Raw genomic sequence first — 20510 nt, 5'->3', positions numbered from 1 at the left:
GTCTCCTTCAGCCTCCAGCTCCTCTGAAAAGTGACCTGAGTCCTTGGCCACCAGTTCATGCTCTTCCCTGGATATGCTGGGGTGCAGCTCAGTGGCATCGATTCCAAAGCTGTGTTCCTCGGAGACAGTTTTTCCCCTGTGCTGCCTCATCTCAGAAATACTATCTGTATCCCACACACTTTCTTCTGTATAACCCGTTTCTTGTCTTGCATAAACCTCCATGATATCCAGCACCATCGTTTCCTCCGTCTTGCTTTCCCTGAAGTGAGGAGTTTCCTCACACTCCTCTTCCAACTGCCTACCAGGAGATGGAGACAGCCTCAGGGGCAAAGGTAGGTGGGCTTCCTCCTCGGAGCATGTGATCTGCTCCTCGTCACCCTTCCCAAGTGTGCTGAGGCCTTGAAGGTGCAGAACATGGTCCATGGCAGGCAGTTCCTCAGTGCCTCCATCCTTGCTATACAACCTAGCTGCACGGGGCTGCACTGTCAGCTCAGAGGCAGACTGGGCTGTTCCAGCCACATTCTTGGCCACACAACAATACAACCCAGCATCTGTGACAGAGACCCCTTGGATGTGTAAGCGGTACATGCCATTCTTGCCTTCCTCAAACCTCAGCCTCTCACTGGCAGAGAGGCTCTGGCCATTCAGTGACCAGGCCACAGCTGGTGGCGGCTGCCCAGACACAGCACATTCCAACACCACTGCCTCCCCTTCATGGCAATGAACGTGTGCTGGGGCTTCTTCCACAATTTGGGGTGGCTCATTTCCCACATCAAATGAAAACTTGAACTTGTGCTTTATGGTGGGAGCAGCCTGCTCTGGAGAGGGCCGCGTGGTCTCCCTCATCTCTGTGTCTTGCTCTGGCGTTGGAGTGGGGGCAGTGATTTTGATTTCCACAGGCAGCGACAGCAAGTCTGAGTCTGGAACTGCACTTGGTAGTCCCTGCTCTGCTGCAAAGGCCAGGCCAATTTCTTCTTCCTCCTCCTCCTCCACCTTGTCTTTCTCCCCTTCTTCTTCCTCCTTCACCTTCTCCTCTTCCTCCTTCTCCTCTTTCTTCCCTTCCTCTTCCTTCTTTGTGGCCTCATAGGCTGGCATCTGCCGCCGCACATGGAGTGCAGCTGAGGTGCTCACTGTGCCCAGCGGGTTGAAGATCACACAGGTGATGGTGCCACCATGCTCTGGGAGCAGGGATGGGAAGGTCAGTGTAGAGCGGCACTCTGTGGTGTGAACAGCGGTGCCCTGGATGCGCCCCACGGGCTTGGCGTTGTTGTACCAAGTGACCGTGGGCTGTGGGCGGCCATGGAAGAGGCAGGAGAAGGTGCATCTGTGCCCCTCAACAGCCTCCTGGGGCTTGATCTCCTGGACAAAGAGGGGTGGACAGGCCTCCAGGAGCCCACCTGGCATCTTCCGTCTCTCCCCTGTGGCCTTGGGCCTGCAGTACCCCTTCACTACCTGCACTGCAAGGGGCTCTGAGCCATCCATCGTGGTAGCTGCCTCAGGTGGGCTGGGCTTCCCAGGAGGGCCCCCCTGGGGCATGGACATGAGGGATTCCTGCTTCTTTTTCAGTGCTGCCCTCTTTGCCTCCCGCAGCCGCTGCAGCTTCCAACGGATCTCCTCATCTAGCAACTCCTCAGCATCTGCCACTGCGTCACTGTGCTCCCTACCACATGTCAGCCCTGGACGGTGAGGCCCCACCAGCGGCAGCCTCTGGAAACGGATGGTTCGTACCATGGCCCGGGCTGGGGAGAGATCCCCAAGCAACTGCTCGGCCTCCTGCCCCTTGTCAAAGGGTGAGCCAGTGCAGCGGAGCACCACCCGCAGCCGGTCCTCCCGCCGCTGCTGCAGCAAGCACTCCCAGCTCTCCCGCATCCACTCCGCTTTCCCTGCAAACCCCAAGCCCTGCTGCTCCCCACTGCATGCCACCAGCAGTGAGGCAGTGGACTCAGCTGAGCCCTCACTGTTAATAGCAAATACCCTGTAGCTGCCAGCATCGTGCTCCCGCACATCCCGCACCTCCAGGCTGGCATGGTGCGTGTACTCCTCGCTCTCAGTGCGGATCACCTTGCGGCGGTCCTGGCGGAGCGGCCGGTTGTTGTGAAACCAGGCCATGTGGGGCGCCGGGCATGCCACCAGCTTGCACTGGAAGAGTGCAGGGTCCCCCTCCAAGACAGACCTACACTTGAGGCCCTGTGTGAAGATGGGTTTACGGTTCTGGGGGCAAGCCAGCCCCGCCGCTGTCCCAGGTCCCTCAAAGTTCGCCTTGCTGTGCTGCTCTGAAAGAGAAGGAGACTGGGTTACAACATGCCACACTCTGCCTGCTGTCTGACTGAAAAAAATGAAATAGCTATATTGAAATAAAAAATGGGCATGCAACAGATTTCATCACACACCCAGGAAAAAAAAGTAATTCACTCACCATATTTGTTCGAATAAACGCAATGCCTTGCTCTGTTTTAAAGATTGACACGAAAATCGTTCGTTGTCTGTTCTTTCTTCAGACTGTGGAAATTTCTTCTTGAACAAGCAAAAATGAATTTCAAAATAACACGTTCTTCTGCGTGTATGTTTTTGCTGCCTGGAAAAGCTGTGTGTCTTTGGGTGGCAAAGAAGAAAATCTTACCTGACTTGCAGACAGTAGAATAAACGCCCTTTCTGACCCCTCTGTTTGTAGATTAAATGTTCAAACAATTGAGAAAAAATATTTTGAAAGATATTAAAAAAAAGTAAGTCATTAGCTAACATGAAATGAGAAGGCGTTTATTCGAACTAATACAGCCACTAACTTCACAGTGTTATGCACAGGGAAAAAAGCAAGCAACATGAACCACATATGCTATCTGCAAGCCAGGGTAAGAGATGTATAATGATGAATTAATGTATGTAAAAAAAGTGCAAGGAATCAATGGGAATGTGTAGCTTTCACATACCCTAAACAACAAATGCTTTCTAGTATACTTCATCCGTCCATCCAATAGTGTCCATTGAACTGATAAATGTTAGGTTGCTAACTTGTTTAAAAATTATATGATTAAGATTTGTATAACTTCCTTCTGAAGTAAAATATTCCATGCATTCAAAAGGAAATTGAACAAATAAAAGCTCTGTGAACAGCTGCAAAGCATGAAGTAAAAGTTAAGAATATGGCTGCAAAATCATAAATTTCAAGTTTTAAACATATTTTAAAACTTAAATAACCTTATAATGCAGGTAACCCTTTGCATATCAAAACAAACATGCAACATGTTCCAATATGCTTTAAAGTGTGTCTTTTTTCCCCCTTCAGACACTATGTGTAAGCAGATAAAAGCTTTTCACAATGTTACTCATTACTGGTACTAATTATTCAGTGTAACATCATTGGTGACTGTACCTTTCACTTCCATTTCAATGTCTTCCTCTAGCTTCTCATGAATAATTTTTTCAGGAGCTAGAATAAAAAGACAAAGATTTTTGAACTATAGTTGCTAAATATGCCAATCATCAACACTTTATGTAGTAAAAACATCCCATCTCTTTTGCAAATATACAGAAATTCACACATACATACACATAAATGCATGCCAAACAATTCAAACACTTGATAAATTTTGAGAACAAAGTAATCAAATGCTTTCAAACTTGTTTGCAATGTACAGTTTTCTCTAAGATTTGCTTTCTTTTTTGCAGGATGAGGGGGAAAGTTTCTAATGTAACATGCCTTTATCATGCCTTAAATCCCTGAAGAAAACATTCCATTCAGCAATCGACAGACTAATGAGATGCTTCTCGTTCCGTATCATCTCCCAGGGAATGAACGTACTGGAATGCAATGATGCTATGCACGAGGAATTGATACTTGGAAGGAACATGCAGTTGCCAACCTGTCACTCTCAGATGGGTGCTGCACTCGGCTTGTCCTGCAGGGTTAACTATTCTGCACTTGTATATACCCTTGTGGTTCTGACCAACTTTCAACAATCTTAAACTGCACAGTGGCCCATCATGTTTTAAGGAACACAATGCAGACTCCTCAACTATTAGCTGATTGCACAGCCAGACCACGCAAGGTGTAGGCACACCTTTCATTATACAAAAGAGTAACACATCATCTCCTTCTTTTACAGTGGTTTCTGAAGGCAGAGTTTCAAGAAACTCTGGTGCTTCGGCGCCAGTTTCTGTGATGTCTTCACATGGCACAAAGTCAGGATAGTAGACTCTGTTTCTTTGCTTCTCAGTTTCATACGGTCTTTGGGATGTAGATATAAACAAGCTTGAGGTTTTCTTGGAAGATTCTTGCTTAACTTCAGATGCTTTAAACTGACAATCTTTGGCTGCTTTAAAGCTTTTAGTATCTGATTCAAGGGTAATTTTTGTTACTGCTTTGGCTTGTGCTTCTTTTGCTAGGTAAGAATAAAGTTAGGAAAAGGATTAGGTCAGCTGTTTTGTAGGAATAAAAAATATCCTTATACTTAGGGGGAAAAACCCAATAATTAGTATTGAAAGAATGTCCAGCATATATGTGCTACAACAACGCTATTAAACATGAGTGATTACACATTTACGAGCTCTATTCCTGCTGGGCTAATTCTAGGTACCAGTTAAGCCTATGGGACTTTTATGGGACCAAGACTTGGTCTGTAATGTCTAATATAAGCACATCTTTGCTTTTTATTTAGAGCCTCAATTTAGAAAGTAGCAGCGGAAGATTATATAAAGCACTTTGCACAGCTCAAGAGTGAAGAAAGAAACTTCAATATGTAAGAGCCAAATCAACAGGGTCAACGGCTTCCTCATTATTCATCTTAGTTTTCTGCTCTTGATTCCTTTGAGCTCAGCAGAAATACTATCACCTGTCCAGTGTGGTGATAATACAGTTTTGGGTCTTCACTAGTGGTAACACTATTAACCTTTTAACATGCTGATGTCAGGAAGAAGTGGAATGAGTCTTAGCAAAAATAAATACTTATATCTCAGGGAGAGTGAAGGGTAGAAGACAATTCATTAGTGCAATAATACAATACTTGCACCCATTAATCCTTTCAAGTACATTGACCTATATTGCCAACCTTGGAATTAGAACCTTGGATTTATTGCAAACAAGTTGGACCCATAGATTTTGAAATGACCACGTATCTAGTTCAACATTGCTTATCTGACATTCTTATCTTCCCTAAACTCCAGCTTCAGGAATTCTCAAAATGTAAAAATTCCTACCAGCCTGTTTTGCTCTACATCTTACTGTATATCACGAAGGACATGAGGAATAAAAAGCCTCAGACATCTGTGACTTGCTGGGAAGAGTCATGAAGTTACAATACCAACTTCCTGGTACTGCACATGTCTCTGATGAATAGAGCTGTAAATGTGGAGGAAAAACCCCAGAGTGTTATTACTAGAGCTTCCTCAATTAAATACTGATAATAAAGGAAATATAAGTAAGCTGTAGGACAGGGATAATGAAGTTGCAAAAGGTAAGTCATAATGTTAAAAGTCAGATAACCACCTTTGACTCTTAGTATTGCAGCAGTTGTTGTCCCTCCGTAATCATTATATACAGTACAACTGTACAGTCCTTGATCTGTCTGCTGGGCATTTAGGATTGTGAGCAGTAGGACACTTCCATTTTGTGATATCTTCAATTTTTCAGACAATTCTATCCTTTCACCTTCGTGGGCCCAAAGAAACTCAGAGAAGAATTCATTTTCTAGGGCACATATGAACTGAGCAGTGTCACCACATTTCACAGTTAAGTCTCTGAGCTGCAAGAGAATCTTTGGAGGAACATGCTTCATTGCCCGAGCAGTGGTCATAGAGATCCTGGTGCTCTGAGAAGTTTGGGAAAGGATTGTTGTGTGCATGGCTTCCATTTCTTCAACTGATGTAGCCTTCATGGTCAAACTTTCTGATACGCTTTCAAAAACCTGCACACCCAATTCCTGTGATGGTTGTTGCACTGATTTAAATTCTTTTTGATAAGTTTTAATGTTGTTCTTTGTAAGAGGAGCAACATGAACTTCTGATATAGCCTGTGACCGGATAGACTCTTTTACATCTTTCCCAGAACTTTGCCTATCTAGGGCTTGCACTGTGTAATCAAGTAACAAAAATAACAACAATATTAGTACCTAAAGAATTTTACTGGGCCATGCTCTGAACAAAATCAAACAGCATGGAGGATGAAAATGAATGATCTTCATTTGAAAACTCAGCATGCCAGATGCACTACTCTCTTGACACAAAGATTATCCATTCACATACATGAATGACAAGTGACGCCTAAGCTAGTCATGCAGTTGATACACAGTTGATGCTTCTCTCTTCTTTGACTGAAATTGTCCATTTTAGTATTGGAAACTTATTACGGAACTTTTTAAGGAGGTATTTTTCTTTTTTTTCTCCTACAGGATAGTGCAAAATACCTCAGTCCATGCTATAAAGATCACTTATTTACTTGTTTTAAAAATCTGAATGCCATCATTAAAATGATTCTATTCTTTGACCTGTATCAAGATACAAATTTGCAAATTTCCAAATGTTACAGCTTAAACAGAAGAAGCAAGAGTGGCTGGGTTACAGAGGGTAGGTAATACTAACATTAGCTGGTAAAGAAAAGGTATGAAACAAGGAAAGAAGAACATTAGTAACAGTGTAAAAATGTGGTATACAACAAACTGAATCCCTTTGAAGTAAAAATGGGGCTTTACCTTCTGCAGTCACTGTAAGTGTAGCTGTACAAGTTGTTTCTCCAGCACTATTTCTTGCCTTGCAAGAGTATTGGCCAGCATGCTCTAAGAAAGCATCTACTATTATCAATATAGCTGTGCCTGTAGACTCATCAAAGTGGAAAACTAAGTCTTTTTTTGGCAACATGAGTAGTTGATTATGAAACCACTGGATTTTTGGTTTGGGCATGCCAGAGACTCTAGCTTGAAATCTGACTGATTCCCCGCTGCATACCCTGCAGCTTGAAATAGGCTGGATAAAGGTGGGCCTTTGGCCAATAGACTCCTCCTTAAGTGAAACAGATGAAGAAACATGCCAATGGGACTCTGTTGTAACTTCTTCAACCTTTTTAAATCCTGAAAAGAAGCATGTCAACTTTTAATTTCTTACCCTACACTACAATAAATTTACTCTCTCATTCAAGATTTTTTTTCTAACTTGCAATTTAACTGCATGAATTATTCTAATTCATCATTTATAAAATCTGTTGCAAAAAGAAAACAAAATATTTATGGTTAAATAATATCAAGGACAATATAAAACTTAAATAGCAAATTCTCCAGACAATATTTCTGCTCTAAAACTTTGGTCAATGTTTCATCAGTTTGTATGAATGTAAACTATTTCTTTTCAGCTGCCCAAGTACCTGGTACACACCTCTATTTACGATGTTTTCCAACACTTTCAAAGTAATTATTTTATACAAAAAACTCTTACTAGATTCTCCTCACAGTCAAATCCAAGACTGTGTAAGCAAAGTACTACCATTAGAAAGGTTTATACCATCTTTGGTGCATGACAGATTCTAATACTGGAGAGAATGAAAAGGTAGAGGTGCATGGAACATCGAAAAATTGTGAAATAAGTTTTCCTGCTCATGACCTATATTTTGGAGACATAAATGTATGTTGTGGACATTGTAAATGGTAGCAATTATTTGGGTTAAAAGACAACATGACAGACAACGACTCACATATAATCATCAGTGTATATTAAGATTAGTATTGGAACATGACCTAAACAAGACATCATCTTTAATTGCACACTGTACCTTCTAACTTCAAGGTAGCAGTGCTTGTCACTTGGCCTACAGAATTACTAGCCACAAAAGTATAGATTCCTTCATCCTCTGGATAAGCTTCAGCAATCTCCAGCTGGTAAGTGTCTTCAAACTGAGTCATTCTAAAAAAACGCGATGGCTTGATCTCTCTGTCTTTGCTGTACCAAGAGACTTTCAGATCTGCTCAAGCAGCAGAAAGAAGAAAAAATGTGTAAGTTATGAAATTAGACTAGTAAGTAAACACTATTTTTATATTTATATCTGTCAGAAATCTTAATCTCAATTATCTTTTTTAAGTTTAAATGTGCCTTGTATTACTCTGGTAATGTATGATCACAGTGGAAAGTGGTCTACTTGTTGCTTTAAGTTTTGATCTCTGCATTTGGAATATTTGTATGGGAAAACTGATTCTGGTGCTGCTATATTCCCGAGTAAAAATATTTTTTCCTTTCCCCTCTTAATGTATAAATTTAAAAATATTTTGCTACTACTAAAATCAGAGAAAGTCTCATTTTTAAAAAGGGATTCTGCTGCAATTGCCTGATTAAACAAGCTTTAAAATCACAAGGTTGAGCTGAACAAGTTAAAGAAATTAAAACGGAATATTCTTTTGCTAAGGACAGTACCCTGCCTCTTTTTGTGGCAAATGTAAGTTTTACACCTCATATTTCTCAAGAAAGATCCTGTCTTTGTACCTTTGTAACATTCCTATATAAAATGTTGTGTTACTTGACTTGTATAGATTGTTGTAGACTTGGAAAGGAGACGACTGAAGCAGACTTTAACCTTGCCTCTCCGCCTGGCACTATATTACATCTTAAATCAAATGTTTTCACACAAATAGTGTGCTATTACTGTAATTCAGAAGAAAGAGACAGTGTTTTCAATAGTAAGCTGCATAGTGTGTACCATTAAACAACTGTATTTGCAATCATGTATTACCTAACCTTTTATAAAAGATTTTCACAACACAAGTAAGAGGTATTCAAATCCATTTGGATACAGTATTCAATAAAGGAAATTTTCAATAGGAAAAATTTCTTCACCGAAAGGGTTGTCAAGCATTGGAACAGGCTGCCCAGGGAAGTGGTTGAGTCACCAGCCCTGGAGGTATTGAAAAGACATGTAGATGTGGTGCTTAGGGACATAGTTTAGTGGTGGGCTTGGCAGAGCTAGGTTTATGGTTGGACTTGATGAACTTCAAGGTCTTTTCCAACATAAAAAATTCTATGATTCTATGAAAGGGGACCTAGATGAAAGGATCCTTATGCTCCGTGCTGTAAATGCAGCTTCCACATTCACATAAACACAGTTCTTGTAAAAAGAATTACACTAGCATGCTTCGCACAGAGGGCAGGCCAGTCTTTCCAACATACATTTTCTGAGTCTTAGCGCCACTTCTAAAGCAAAATCAGATTTGTTGTAAAGCTTTTTAAAAAAAATTCGAGTTTGATTTCAAGTGATGTAAATGCAAATTATATATTTGCATATATATGTATATTACTAATTTTATGTGGATTTTTACCCAGCTATCAGGATTATTTTTAATTTTGGAGTTTTATTTATCTTTAAATAATTGTAAATTCTGTGAGATTGGAACTGGATCTTAGTCTGCAGTTTACTGTGTGAATATTTTGTTACTAGTCATGCTCAAGGCCATTTATTGAAGTGAAGAAAAGTAGTTTTATTTGGGTTTGTGTTAACTTGGAAAGAATTATTTTCATTGTAGAATGGTAGTCTATGTAACTAAAACTAACAAACTTATTTAAGGAAAATCTACACTTAAAAAGACAATGAGCAAACACCTTTTTATGCTAGGAAAAAGAACGCAATGGCATTTTACTGTTTGCAGAGTGATACGAGTTACTTAGAAATATTAGGATAAATGTTGAGGCATAGTTTTAGTTTGTTTGTTTAGTTAATTGACATGACACTATGTGTCATCAGAAACTTTGTCATGTTCATTTAACATGATAATACTTTTCCACCATGATACTCCATGTTTTGAAACTGCATTTTACTCACTGACACAGTTTTCCAATATCAGTTAGCATTTGAAATGCTGAGAAGTTTCCAAAGACAAATTTTTTTGAAACAGACCTTCTCTTTAGAAATGCTTAATGTTCATGACAGTTTATAACTTCCATGCTTGATGCCATCTTTGACATATGACTTGCTTAACTGATAGTTGTCAGTGAGTAACACTTTGCTGTGTGCATATATCAAATAACTGTACTTCTAGGTAAAGACTGATCCCAGCACATATACTGTTGCATTTTTTCCGAGTTCAGGATGAAAAATTCTGAGAGATTAAAAGATGTACAGGATTTCATTAAACCCACCTGTCCCTGTAACTCTGCACTGAAAACAAGCAGACTGTCCCTCGGATGTAACAGCATCACGTAGTGGTATTATGACAGCCGGTGGATACACTGGTACTTCTAGCTCAGGAGAAACAACTTCTGGGACTAAAGGATAAGAAAAAGAGTCATTTTTGAAGATGAAGATCACACACATGTGGACAATCTCATTTCACAGACATTGTTATGAGCACGGGAAACTCACTTTCCACCGAAAGTGAAGCTGAAGTTGTAGCAACTCCGTAGTCATTTTTTGCTTCACAGGTGTACACTGCTGCATCTTCAGGGAAAGTTTCAATCAGCAGTAGAGTATATTCTTGGGCGTCATGAAGAAATTTGCACTTGAAACCTGGCGAAAGCTGTTGATCATCTTTGTACCAGGAAATTTTGGGCTGGGGTTTTCCTGATATCATAGCACAGAAGCGGGCAGGTTTGCCAGACTCCACAGTGGTTGGCTCTAGCTCCTGAATAATCCGGGGTGGCTCTGGAGCTGCAAATTGGGTGGAAAAAGGGGAAGGGGGGAAAGAAGGAGAGAGAGAAATCTCATTATTGATATTTATCAAGGCTTCAAAAATATTAGCCAGGAATTTTTTTATTTTTTTTAAATCTTACTATTCCCAATCTTGTGTGCCCATGAAAATCTACCCTTTTCCTTGACACAGGGGGAATGATCTAGCAGCAAGTGCCTTAACATGATTAGCAGTGTTGGCATAAGTGTTTTCTGGCAGAATGTGTCCAAGAATTGTTAGTTTGATCCCTCTGGCAAAGCATATTTGCCTGTATGAACAAATTAGTTTTATTTGGACTTGAAAATTTCCTGGTCTAAATAAATACAGTGGGGAAAAGAACTGCTATAGCATTTTCATCAGTTAGCCAGCTATTTCAGTAGAGCAAAAAACATCCACATACATGAGGATTTTGGTAGTGTTCCAGACATAAGATTCTCTTTGGATCTTTTTTTTTTTTTTTCCTACTTTCAGAGTTAGAATTCCAGAAAAACTATCTAGAAATCAGAAAAACACAGGGTAATAAACACAGTCAAAGTGGTGTTTGCAGGGACACATACCGTTCACATAGAGAACAACAGAACTCCTATTCCGTCCTGCAACAAAAGTATATTCTCCAGCATCAGAGTAAGTGGTTTCAAAGATGCTCATTCGATGAACTCTCCGTTCCACCACATAACTGTATCTTTCCTCATACTGGAAGTTGATCTCAATACCATCCTTGTACCACTGTGGTTCAATATCATCTTCATTGACTTCAAATTCAATTTCAGCTCTTTGTCTCTCAATGACCTTTGAAGAAGTAGAATAAATATTAGAAAGAGCATTTGTTTTTACAGATGGTCCCACATTCCAGTTTCCTAGAAGGCGGCCCTGACCTTATGATTACAGATTTTTGTGTTAGGACTCTTGCTGGTTAGGTATTGTTGCTCTTCCTTTGCATTATTCTTTGAGTGACAAAGTTATGAAATATTTATTCTTCTGTATAGGCCGTACCTGAATATCTTTACGGACGCTTCTGATACGAATGTCACGACCTTCCACTATCAAATTGGCACTGGATGTGTTTCCACCAGCTATTACAGTGTACTGACCAGCATCAGACATTCTTGTGGAAGGAATGATGAGACGATGGACATATTTCTCTCTCTGAATTTTCATCCTAAGGACATCACAAAAGAAAATGAGCAAGTCATTTCCTGGGGGAAAATACATAACAAAAGTCAATATGGTGCAGAAACAATCATTTACCTGTCACCAATCTGGAGTTCTTGTCCGTCCTTCATCCACTGGACCTGAATGTCAGGTTCTGAAATTTCACATTCAAAAATAGCCCTCCTCTTCTCCACAACCTTGATGTCTTTAATATGCTTCCTAAATTCAATGTGACGAGCTAGGGCAGAAAAAAGTAGAATCAGTGCCATGATGCTGTTTAAGCCACCAGAAGTCACTAAATATACAAATCAAGAGGGCAAATACCTTCCACGTATAAAGTGGCTGATGAAGCTGCTTTTCCAGCGACAAAAGTGTATTCTGCAGCATCACCAAAATGCACATTCCTTATGGAGAGGGAGTGTGTGAGCTTCTTTGTTCGTATCTGGCATTTATCAGTCGATTTTATTTCTACCCCATTCTTCAGCCATTTATAGGATATACCTTCATAGTTAACAGTAACTTCAAATGTTATTGTATCTTTCTCTTCAGCATTGATGTCTTTTAGCATGGAGGTAATTAGGATGGCTAAAAGAAAAGAAATTGATATGGTTTGGGTTTTTTTGTTCAGTTTTGCTTTATTTTAAACACATGTTAACTGGATAAGAGATGTTTAAAATTCTTTAAGACAGATTCTGATTTTTGGTAATTTTAAAAGGAAGGCGATGCATCCAGAATCAATACTACAATTAAATTTCCCCAAACTTGACATATGAATCCAAATTCTGCCTCGTATGGTGACTTGGCATTTAGGCATGTTGGCCAAAAGAAGAATCCAGGATCTGACTTTCAAGTTCACAGCTTCTAGATGTCTTTTAAAAATATAATTGAGGCTGTTTACGGTTATTTGAAAATACCTCTACAACAGTGCTCGTTTTGTCTGAATTGCATCAAGTGCATGTATTAACACAAACGCTATTATCAGTAACTGTAAAATATTCTGATTTATTTCATTTTTACATACGTTTTACAGTCAGAGTTGCACTGACTCTGTCATTTCCACAGACAAATGTGTATTCTGCAGAATCTTCACTGCTTGTGTTCATGATATTGAGCTGATGGAGTTTCCCCTGGACCACTATTTTGAACTTTTCACTCATTTCAATCTCCACACCATTTTTCAACCAGACAGCAGGCACATTGAAATGAGAAACTTCACATTGAAAAGAGGCGGTTTTGGTCTCAGGGATCTCAATATTTTTCATGGTCTTTGTGATGTGTATGGCTAAGAGGGGGAAAAAAAAGACAAAAGAAAGGAAAGATTTTTTAAAAGTCAGTATGTGTGGAAGACTGCAAAAAACCAAGGGTAACAGGCTATGAAGTGTCAGGTCAAGTTGTTCAGTATGAGTTGGTGTGGCAATTCATATAATTACTTTCTTACAAACTTACAATACTTACTTTCCACAAACAGTTTTGCTTTACACTCAATTTGCCCAACAAGAGCTGTGTATTCCCCAGCATCAGCAGGAGATATGTTATGCAGCATAAGCTTGTGAACTTTCCTTTGAGAGATCATCTTGTATTTATCACTTTGTTTAAGCTCAACATTTTTGTGGAACCATCGGACTGGTACAGTATCATGGGATACACTCAGTTCAAAGGAGACAACAGCATTTTCCAAAGCAGTCACATCCTTTGGCTTTTTGATGATCTTGACAGCTTGAGGAAAAAAGTTAGCAAGATTCAGCAGTGTGTTTGCGTTGAATTTCAAACCACACCTTAAAGCAAATATTCAAACCAGATTGACTTACTTTCCACATGAAGTCTGGCATTTGCTCCTATCTTTCCAAGCTTAAAGCTATAAACAGACTCATCAGTGACAACACAGTGTTTGATTTTCAGTGTGTGAACTGTTCCTTTCACTGAAATTTCATATTTGTCATTTGATTCAAGTTCAACACCATTTTTAATCCACAGTGCTCCTTTCACATCAGGGTGGGTCAGTTCTACACTGAAAACTGCCTCCTGTGTCTCTGTCACAGTCAAGTTCTTCAGTGTCTTCTTTATCTTAACAGCTAGGGAAAAAAAGAAAAGAAAAAAAAACTCACAAAAGAGACCAAAATTAAAAATTATAATAAATATAATAATCTTAATAAAACTGAATCATGGAGCTTCATTTTAAAATCTAGTGTATATATATATATATGTTGATTTATAGAGCTTCCACTGAAGTGGTGTGCTTGGAACTCAAAAAAAACATTTACTTGTAGCATCCATGAGAAACAGGTTTTTTTATTTGATATGTTTACTACGCAACTAGCAAAGAGTGAATTTCTACCTGCTAGCCAGTACCTTGAGTAAAATGTGTTTTTATTAAAATACCATGCTAAGTTCCAAACACGGAGACTCTAAAATACAGTAAGTTTTCTACCTCAGAAAGCACATCACAATATAAAAATATTTCAAAAAAATGAAGCAAAATATGCTTGTATCTTAGGATCGGATCGAAGACACAGCGAGTGATGCTGGACTGAGTCTTAAAGACATCAGTTAGTTATAAAAAATACTGACCTTCGACCTTCAGTTTGGCAGATGTCTTTGAGCTTGCTATTTCATAGCTATATTCACCCATATCATCCAGTTTCGTGACAGGGATATTGAGCCTTCTCTTTACACCATCAGATTCAGCACGGTACTGATCTGTCATAGGCAATGGTCGCCCATTTTTTAGCCACTGGCCATCTGATTCAGGATTTGCCACCTCACATTCAAAAACAGCTGGCTGGGACTCAGCCACAGTCAGGTCAGTGAGAGGCTTTGAAATGGCACCACCTGTTGGGAAGCAAAAGCACAAGTTTTTGTTGTGCTGCTGTTCAACTTTCTCCCATACAGAAATGCAACCATGTGAAAAGTAGATGCTGGAATTCTTTGCCCTAATTTGCAGCATGCCCACAGAAATTCTAAGTTCCGTGAAAAAATCAAGAATAGAATGTGACTTGAACATCACAAAAGGATGTTTCTTACTTCTATCCTAGTTATTCTCATTTATTATTTTTATTATCAGCACAGGTATACTGAACATTCAAGACAAAAAGATTCTTTTTTACATTAAGTACATCAAAAGCATACTACAGCATTCCATACTATGGCTCTGATTTAGCAAAACATATTAGCAATTACTTAAAAGCTTTGTTGAATTCAAATTGTACCAATCACAAAAGATAAGGGGAAGAGCAAGGAGAACATAGAAAAAAAAATAAAGACAAAAAAAGTACAGAAACAGCACAATTCCCACAATTACGAAATACAGTGCATTGAGCACTGTTTTTAAATCACAGTGAAAGAAAATCTTGGTCTTTAACCCTACTAACCTGCTACTATAAGCTTTCCAGATGTTTTCTTCTCTCCAGCATAAAATACATATTCTCCTTCATCATCTTTCATCATCTTCACCACTGTCAGTTTATATATTTTGCCGCGTGCTTCAATTTTATATTTAGGACCAGCCTTTATCTCCTGGCCTTTGAAATGCCAAATAACATCAATCCCTGAATGGGAGAGCTCGACCTCAAATGATACATTCTGTGTTTCAGTGCAGGTGATGTCATGAAGACCTCTAATAATCTGAATTTCTATAAAAAGAATACATTACAAATATATTAGTTGTTTCCACAGTTTTGTATTTAAAGAAATAATTTCACAAAGAACTGTACATCTTAAAGGAAACCTACTTTCAACTGTGACATTGCAACTTGTTTCAACTTTGCCAACAATTAACTTATAATGTCCTTCATCTGATGCATGGGTTCTGGTAAGCACTAGCCTCTGTTTAGTGCCTTTACATACAGCTTGTACACGTTCATCAGGCTTTATCTGATGATCATTTAGGTACCATTTGGAGGAAGACACATCAGGTGCTGAAACTTTGCATTCGAGGATAGCTTTTGTTCCTTCAACTACGTGAACATCTTTTAGAGGCACCACTATTTCCACACCTGTCAAGTTACAAAAATTTTCATCATGAAAAAAAACTATGTCTTTAAGAAGTAATCCTAAAGGACCCCCAAATCAAACATACCTTCAAAATCATGATAACAACTTACTGTACACTGTGATCTGTCCAGTGGTTGACAGTCCGAGACCAGGAACACTGAAAGAGTAAGCTCCACTATCATTCTTTGTTGCATCTTCTATCAGCAACATGTGTGACTGTTTATCCAACACAATGTGAATACGGTCACTTGATTGAATTTCATGACCATCTTTCATCCAGACACCTTCGACATTTTCTAGGGAGACTTTAACTTCAAGTTGTACAATATCTCCCTCACAGACTTTTTGATCAGTAAGTCCTTGAAGAATAACCATGGGACGAGCTGTGGAATGAAATGAAGTTATTTAATCCTCATAACAGATAAGCAGAATATTGAATATTAAGGCAGTATGGGATACAGTGATATAGCTATAACATGCTATAATATAGAAAATCTGTAATATAGAGACAATATAAGTATTAGGAATGCTTACGCTTCATCTTCAGTTTGCAGTGAGTCCTTTTTCTGTCAACAACAAAACTATATTCTCCTTGATCATCTTTATTAACATCTTTAATAGTGAGGATTTGGCGACCACGGCGGGATGCAATCACATATTTATGATTAGAAGTGAGTTCAGCATCACCATGATACCATTTCCCCTCCACGTCTTCTGGGGAAACCTCGCATTCAAGTTCACCTGAGAAAGATTCTGGTACTTCAACATCCTCAAGTTCTTTAATAAACTCAACCACAGCACCTACAGGCAAAAAATAAGTACATTCAATAATAAGCTTGATTAGATACCCCTGATGAAAACATCTGTTATTAAATGAGCCTAAGGAAATGAATATATATACAGTGTAAGTATTTTACATAAATAGATCTCCAAACTTTCATACTGGATTCCAAGAATATGAAAGCAGCTTGAATATTTCTTAGTGCTTTAGACATCAGTTTAAATTGTTTAATTTCTTCCTGAAACTGATTTGACTTTAATCTGCATGGTACTGAGCTGTGTGCTTCTTACCTTCGACAGTAAGCTTTGCAGTAGTTTTTATGGATTCGTCTTCTACCAGTGCACAGCTGTAGTCATCAGCATCAGACATTTCAATTGCTAGTACAGAAAGAAAATGAGCCTTTCTGTCTGAGTGCATCCTGTATTTGTCTCCAGAATGAATCTCAACTCCATCCTTAAACCATTTCACTTTGACAAAGGGTTCTGACGTCTCACATTCAAATGTTGCCATGGAGTCTCTTTCTTTAGCAACAATATCTTGTAACTTCTGGGTGAAGCTGATTAACTGCTTGGCTGCAACACAATATGCAGTGAATCAATAGTGCCCTGACCATACAGACTTAACACACTATGATGAGCAGTAGAATAAAAGTAAGAGAATTTAAATTACCTTGTACTAACAGGAAAGCATGGCTAGAAGTTTCACCAGCTATATTGACTGCTTTCACCATGATGCTGGCAGAATCATCAGAAGTCACGTCTCTGATGACTAATTCGCAAACATTATCTTCAGGCCAGTACCAATACACACGATCAGTCCTTTCAATTTGCACACCGTTTTTGAACCACTGACACTCAGGGTCTGGTTTTCCCACCACTCTCACACGGAAGTGTGCATCTGTCCCCTGGGGTACAGTCTGGCTTTGAATTCGTTCAAATATCTTGGGAGCCTCCATGCTTGGACTAAGCTCAACCTTCTCTGGTTTGAATGTTGGAATGGTGATTTTGCCTTCAGGAGGAAGTGCTTTCTTCTCTTCCTCTGGGATCTCTTTGGTCCAGTGAAGAAGTTCTTCTTTTGTCTTTTTTAACATTTCTTCATATGATTCATCTTTTTTGCGAGACTTAAGTTCCACAGCAGTGATGGCTTCATAATAGCCCTCTTCCGTTCTACGCTTGAATTTACTACGCAGCTCTTCAGATTCCTCTGAAAGCTTCTCATGAGTGATTCTTTCAGCCCTTTTCAGTTTCACCACTTCTTTGGTTGTTGCCTCTGCAGGTTTGTCTATCTTCTGTACCTCAAAGAGGAGTTTTCCAGGCTCTGTCACTACAGGCTCATGTTTGGGTTCAGGAGCACGACGAAGAACAGATCTGAAGTCTTCCCTCTGCTGGATCTCAAGTCTCACCTTATGTTCAATAAAGCCTTCTGGATTCTCTGCAGTGACTTTCACCTCTCCTGTGTCATATGATTTGCAGTCCACAATATCCAGGTAGTAGATTCCATCATAACGGAGTCTAAACCTTTTGCTCTTACGGATGAGCTGTCCATTGAGGTACCAGTTGACCTTGGGCAAAGGATAACCAGTCACACGGCAGCGGAATCGTGCTGTTTCACCTTCCAGGACTCTTGCAGGTTCAGGAACCAAAACAATTTCTGGTTTTTGTTTTTCCTTTTGGTCCATTGCAACTGCAGGAAGAGCACCCTCATGGGCCATTCTTTCTAACTCTTCAATTCGTTGCAGTCCCCTTCTGCCTTCTGGCAACTGGGATTCTTCCACAAGGCTTTTCTCATCCTTTACAATCAGAGTAGCAGATGTATGGTCTGTACCATATTTGTTAGTTGCCCTGCAAGTGATCACTCCGCTATCTCTGGAATAGGCTACTCCATAGTCCAGGCTACAGTACCCAAACTCATTGATCATGCGGAGTCTGTTAGCTGCTTCTAAGGGTTTGCCATCATGCAACCACTCCACCACCATGGTTGGGTCACCAATTGGTGTAAGCCTGCATTCAAAGTGTGCTGGTCCAAATTGCTTGAGCCTTAAAGATGTGAGCTTCTTCTTAAAAAATGGTTTCTGTTGCTTTTCTTTGTCATAGAGATCTCCTTCCTCCCATTGCTCTTGACCATAACGCAAATGGAGAGGCTCTAACTCTGGTGCTGCAATCTCCTTGGCTCTGTAAGTTCCTTTTGGAATGATTAATCTCCTTTCTGGTTCAGGTTCTGCATGTTCAACTTCAACATTTACTTTGCACCGAGTAGTGTCCCGCCCAGCTTTATTGATAGCAGTAGCAGTATACCATGCAGCATCTTGCCTGGCAGTCGATTCGATTTTAAGGGCAGCCGCCCCTTTGGTTCCCTCAATCCTGAAATATTAAAACATTTTTTTTAAACTTTTTTGCACTTCTTTGTCATTCATTTTTGCCCTTCTCCAAAATTAGGTCAAAGCCTCCAAAGGCAAATCTCTGGAGGAATTAGACATGTTGTTTATGTTTATTAATGTTTATGAGTGCAGTGCCTAAGAATCAAACAGATAAGGGTAACAAAAACCAGTCTTGAATTCAATGGCAGTTTTGCCTGCAGAGGACTTCAAAATCAGAGACAGACAAAGGTTCTCTAAATCTCTGTTGTAAAAGCATTGGCTTTGCAGAATAAAAAATACACAGATACACAATCTGGAAAAAATGGGGTAAGTCCTACAAGATATTTTGTATCTCTTAGCCTTTCTGCAACGCAAAAGCTGTTACTAGCTTCAGTAGCCATTGGACTAAGCGCTTAATGAATCCCTTCTATGGAAGCAAGGGTATTCAACACACTGTAGGAGGCACTTTGCAGGGTGGTGATTATTACCTCCTTTACTATTTAAACAAAATAAAAATGCTTACTTTATTTTGGGGTATTTATGAGGTACAATGATGTCACTGTTCTTCAGCCATACGATGTCAGGATTAGGGTTACCAGTAGCTTTCACTGCCATCTCCAGTCTAGAACCCTCCTTTACGCTAACATTCTTCAGCCTTTCCACAAAGTGTGGTCTGACTAGGTCTTCCTTAGCTGAAAAAGCAAGGGTAAGTTATCACAAGAGGAAATTACATCACCATGGTTTTTAATAAGAAACACTCCTCAGACTCCTAAAAATAGCATGCACAGTAGGTACCTTCCACAGTCAGTGTCATTGAGACTGAAGCTTTGCCCGCCCTATTCTGAGCAATTACAGCCCATTCTCCAGAGTCATCAGGCATAGCAGGAACAATGATCAATGACTGGGTGCCATCTTCTTTAATCACTATTTTATGGGTGTAGTCATTAATCACTTGTTGACCTGCAGATACACATGAAAAAAAAAGTTGCACTCAAAACAGTGTCTTAACAAGATTTAAAATGCAGGTAAGATTGGTTTTTAAGATTATTTGTTGATGAAAATGAGGCTGATGTACCATTATGGAACCAGTATGTCTCTGGCATAGGTCTGCCAACAACTTTTAAGTCAAATCTTGCTGTCTGCCCCTGTGAACATTTAAATGATGTAGGTTTCAGCACAAAAACTGGCTTATATAGTCTTTCTAGTTGTCCTTCATCAGTTTCTTCTAATCTGCGGGCAGGAGAACGAGAAGGAGAACTGCGGGCAGGAGACCGGCTTGGAGAGCGCGGAGAAATAGACCTGGAAGGAAAAGATAAGACAGGTGTGTATGACAACATCATATAGCAGTGGGCTGACCTGATAAACAGAGTTCAACTTTTACCTTTAGCATAATTTATTTTAAAGAGGTTAACCAATTTATCTATGCGAGAAATTGTGACGAAATTAATTTTTATTTGTAGTCATTTTTCTTTAGGTTTTTGACAGCAATGTGTATAGCTGAATAGTATTAGGATATCACAGCCAGGGAAATTTTGGGGGTTTGGATACTGTACAGATATGGATGTAATCCGGTGTACGTTTGTGCTTGTGTGTGTATGTA

The 20510-nt window shown here is 39.7% G+C and overlaps 1 protein-coding gene across 25 annotated transcripts in view; it reads right to left on the bottom strand.

Annotated features, from left to right (window-relative positions):
• The window catches only part of TTN (titin), a 245697-nt gene that overhangs the window by 202361 nt on the left and 22826 nt on the right, over positions 1–20510 (bottom strand). For all 25 annotated transcript variants that reach the window (XM_052793469.1, XM_052793487.1, XM_052793478.1 and 22 more), the window contains 21 exons: positions 19986–20209; positions 19706–19870; positions 19434–19602; positions 17224–18914; positions 16845–17126; positions 16308–16574; positions 15884–16156; positions 15512–15775; positions 15152–15412; positions 14352–14612; positions 13592–13855; positions 13239–13499; positions 12805–13065; positions 12108–12368; positions 11880–12021; positions 11625–11790; positions 11189–11420; positions 10328–10612; positions 10105–10230; positions 7754–7942; positions 3371–3427 (listed from right to left, as the gene is read on the bottom strand). In XM_052793469.1, the coding sequence (XP_052649429.1) occupies positions 3371–3427; positions 7754–7942; positions 10105–10230; positions 10328–10612; positions 11189–11420; positions 11625–11790; positions 11880–12021; positions 12108–12368; positions 12805–13065; positions 13239–13499; positions 13592–13855; positions 14352–14612; positions 15152–15412; positions 15512–15775; positions 15884–16156; positions 16308–16574; positions 16845–17126; positions 17224–18914; positions 19434–19602; positions 19706–19870; positions 19986–20209 (6101 nt within the window). The remainder of the gene's footprint in view (positions 1–3370; positions 3428–7753; positions 7943–10104; positions 10231–10327; positions 10613–11188; positions 11421–11624; positions 11791–11879; positions 12022–12107; positions 12369–12804; positions 13066–13238; positions 13500–13591; positions 13856–14351; positions 14613–15151; positions 15413–15511; positions 15776–15883; positions 16157–16307; positions 16575–16844; positions 17127–17223; positions 18915–19433; positions 19603–19705; positions 19871–19985; positions 20210–20510) is intronic.

The sequence above is a fragment of the Harpia harpyja genome, chromosome 7 (genome assembly GCF_026419915.1).
Source record: "Harpia harpyja isolate bHarHar1 chromosome 7, bHarHar1 primary haplotype, whole genome shotgun sequence".
NCBI lineage: Eukaryota > Metazoa > Chordata > Aves > Accipitriformes > Accipitridae > Harpia > Harpia harpyja.
Note: the sequence above shows the minus strand (reverse complement) of the source record. Positions and strands in the feature narration are given on the sequence as shown.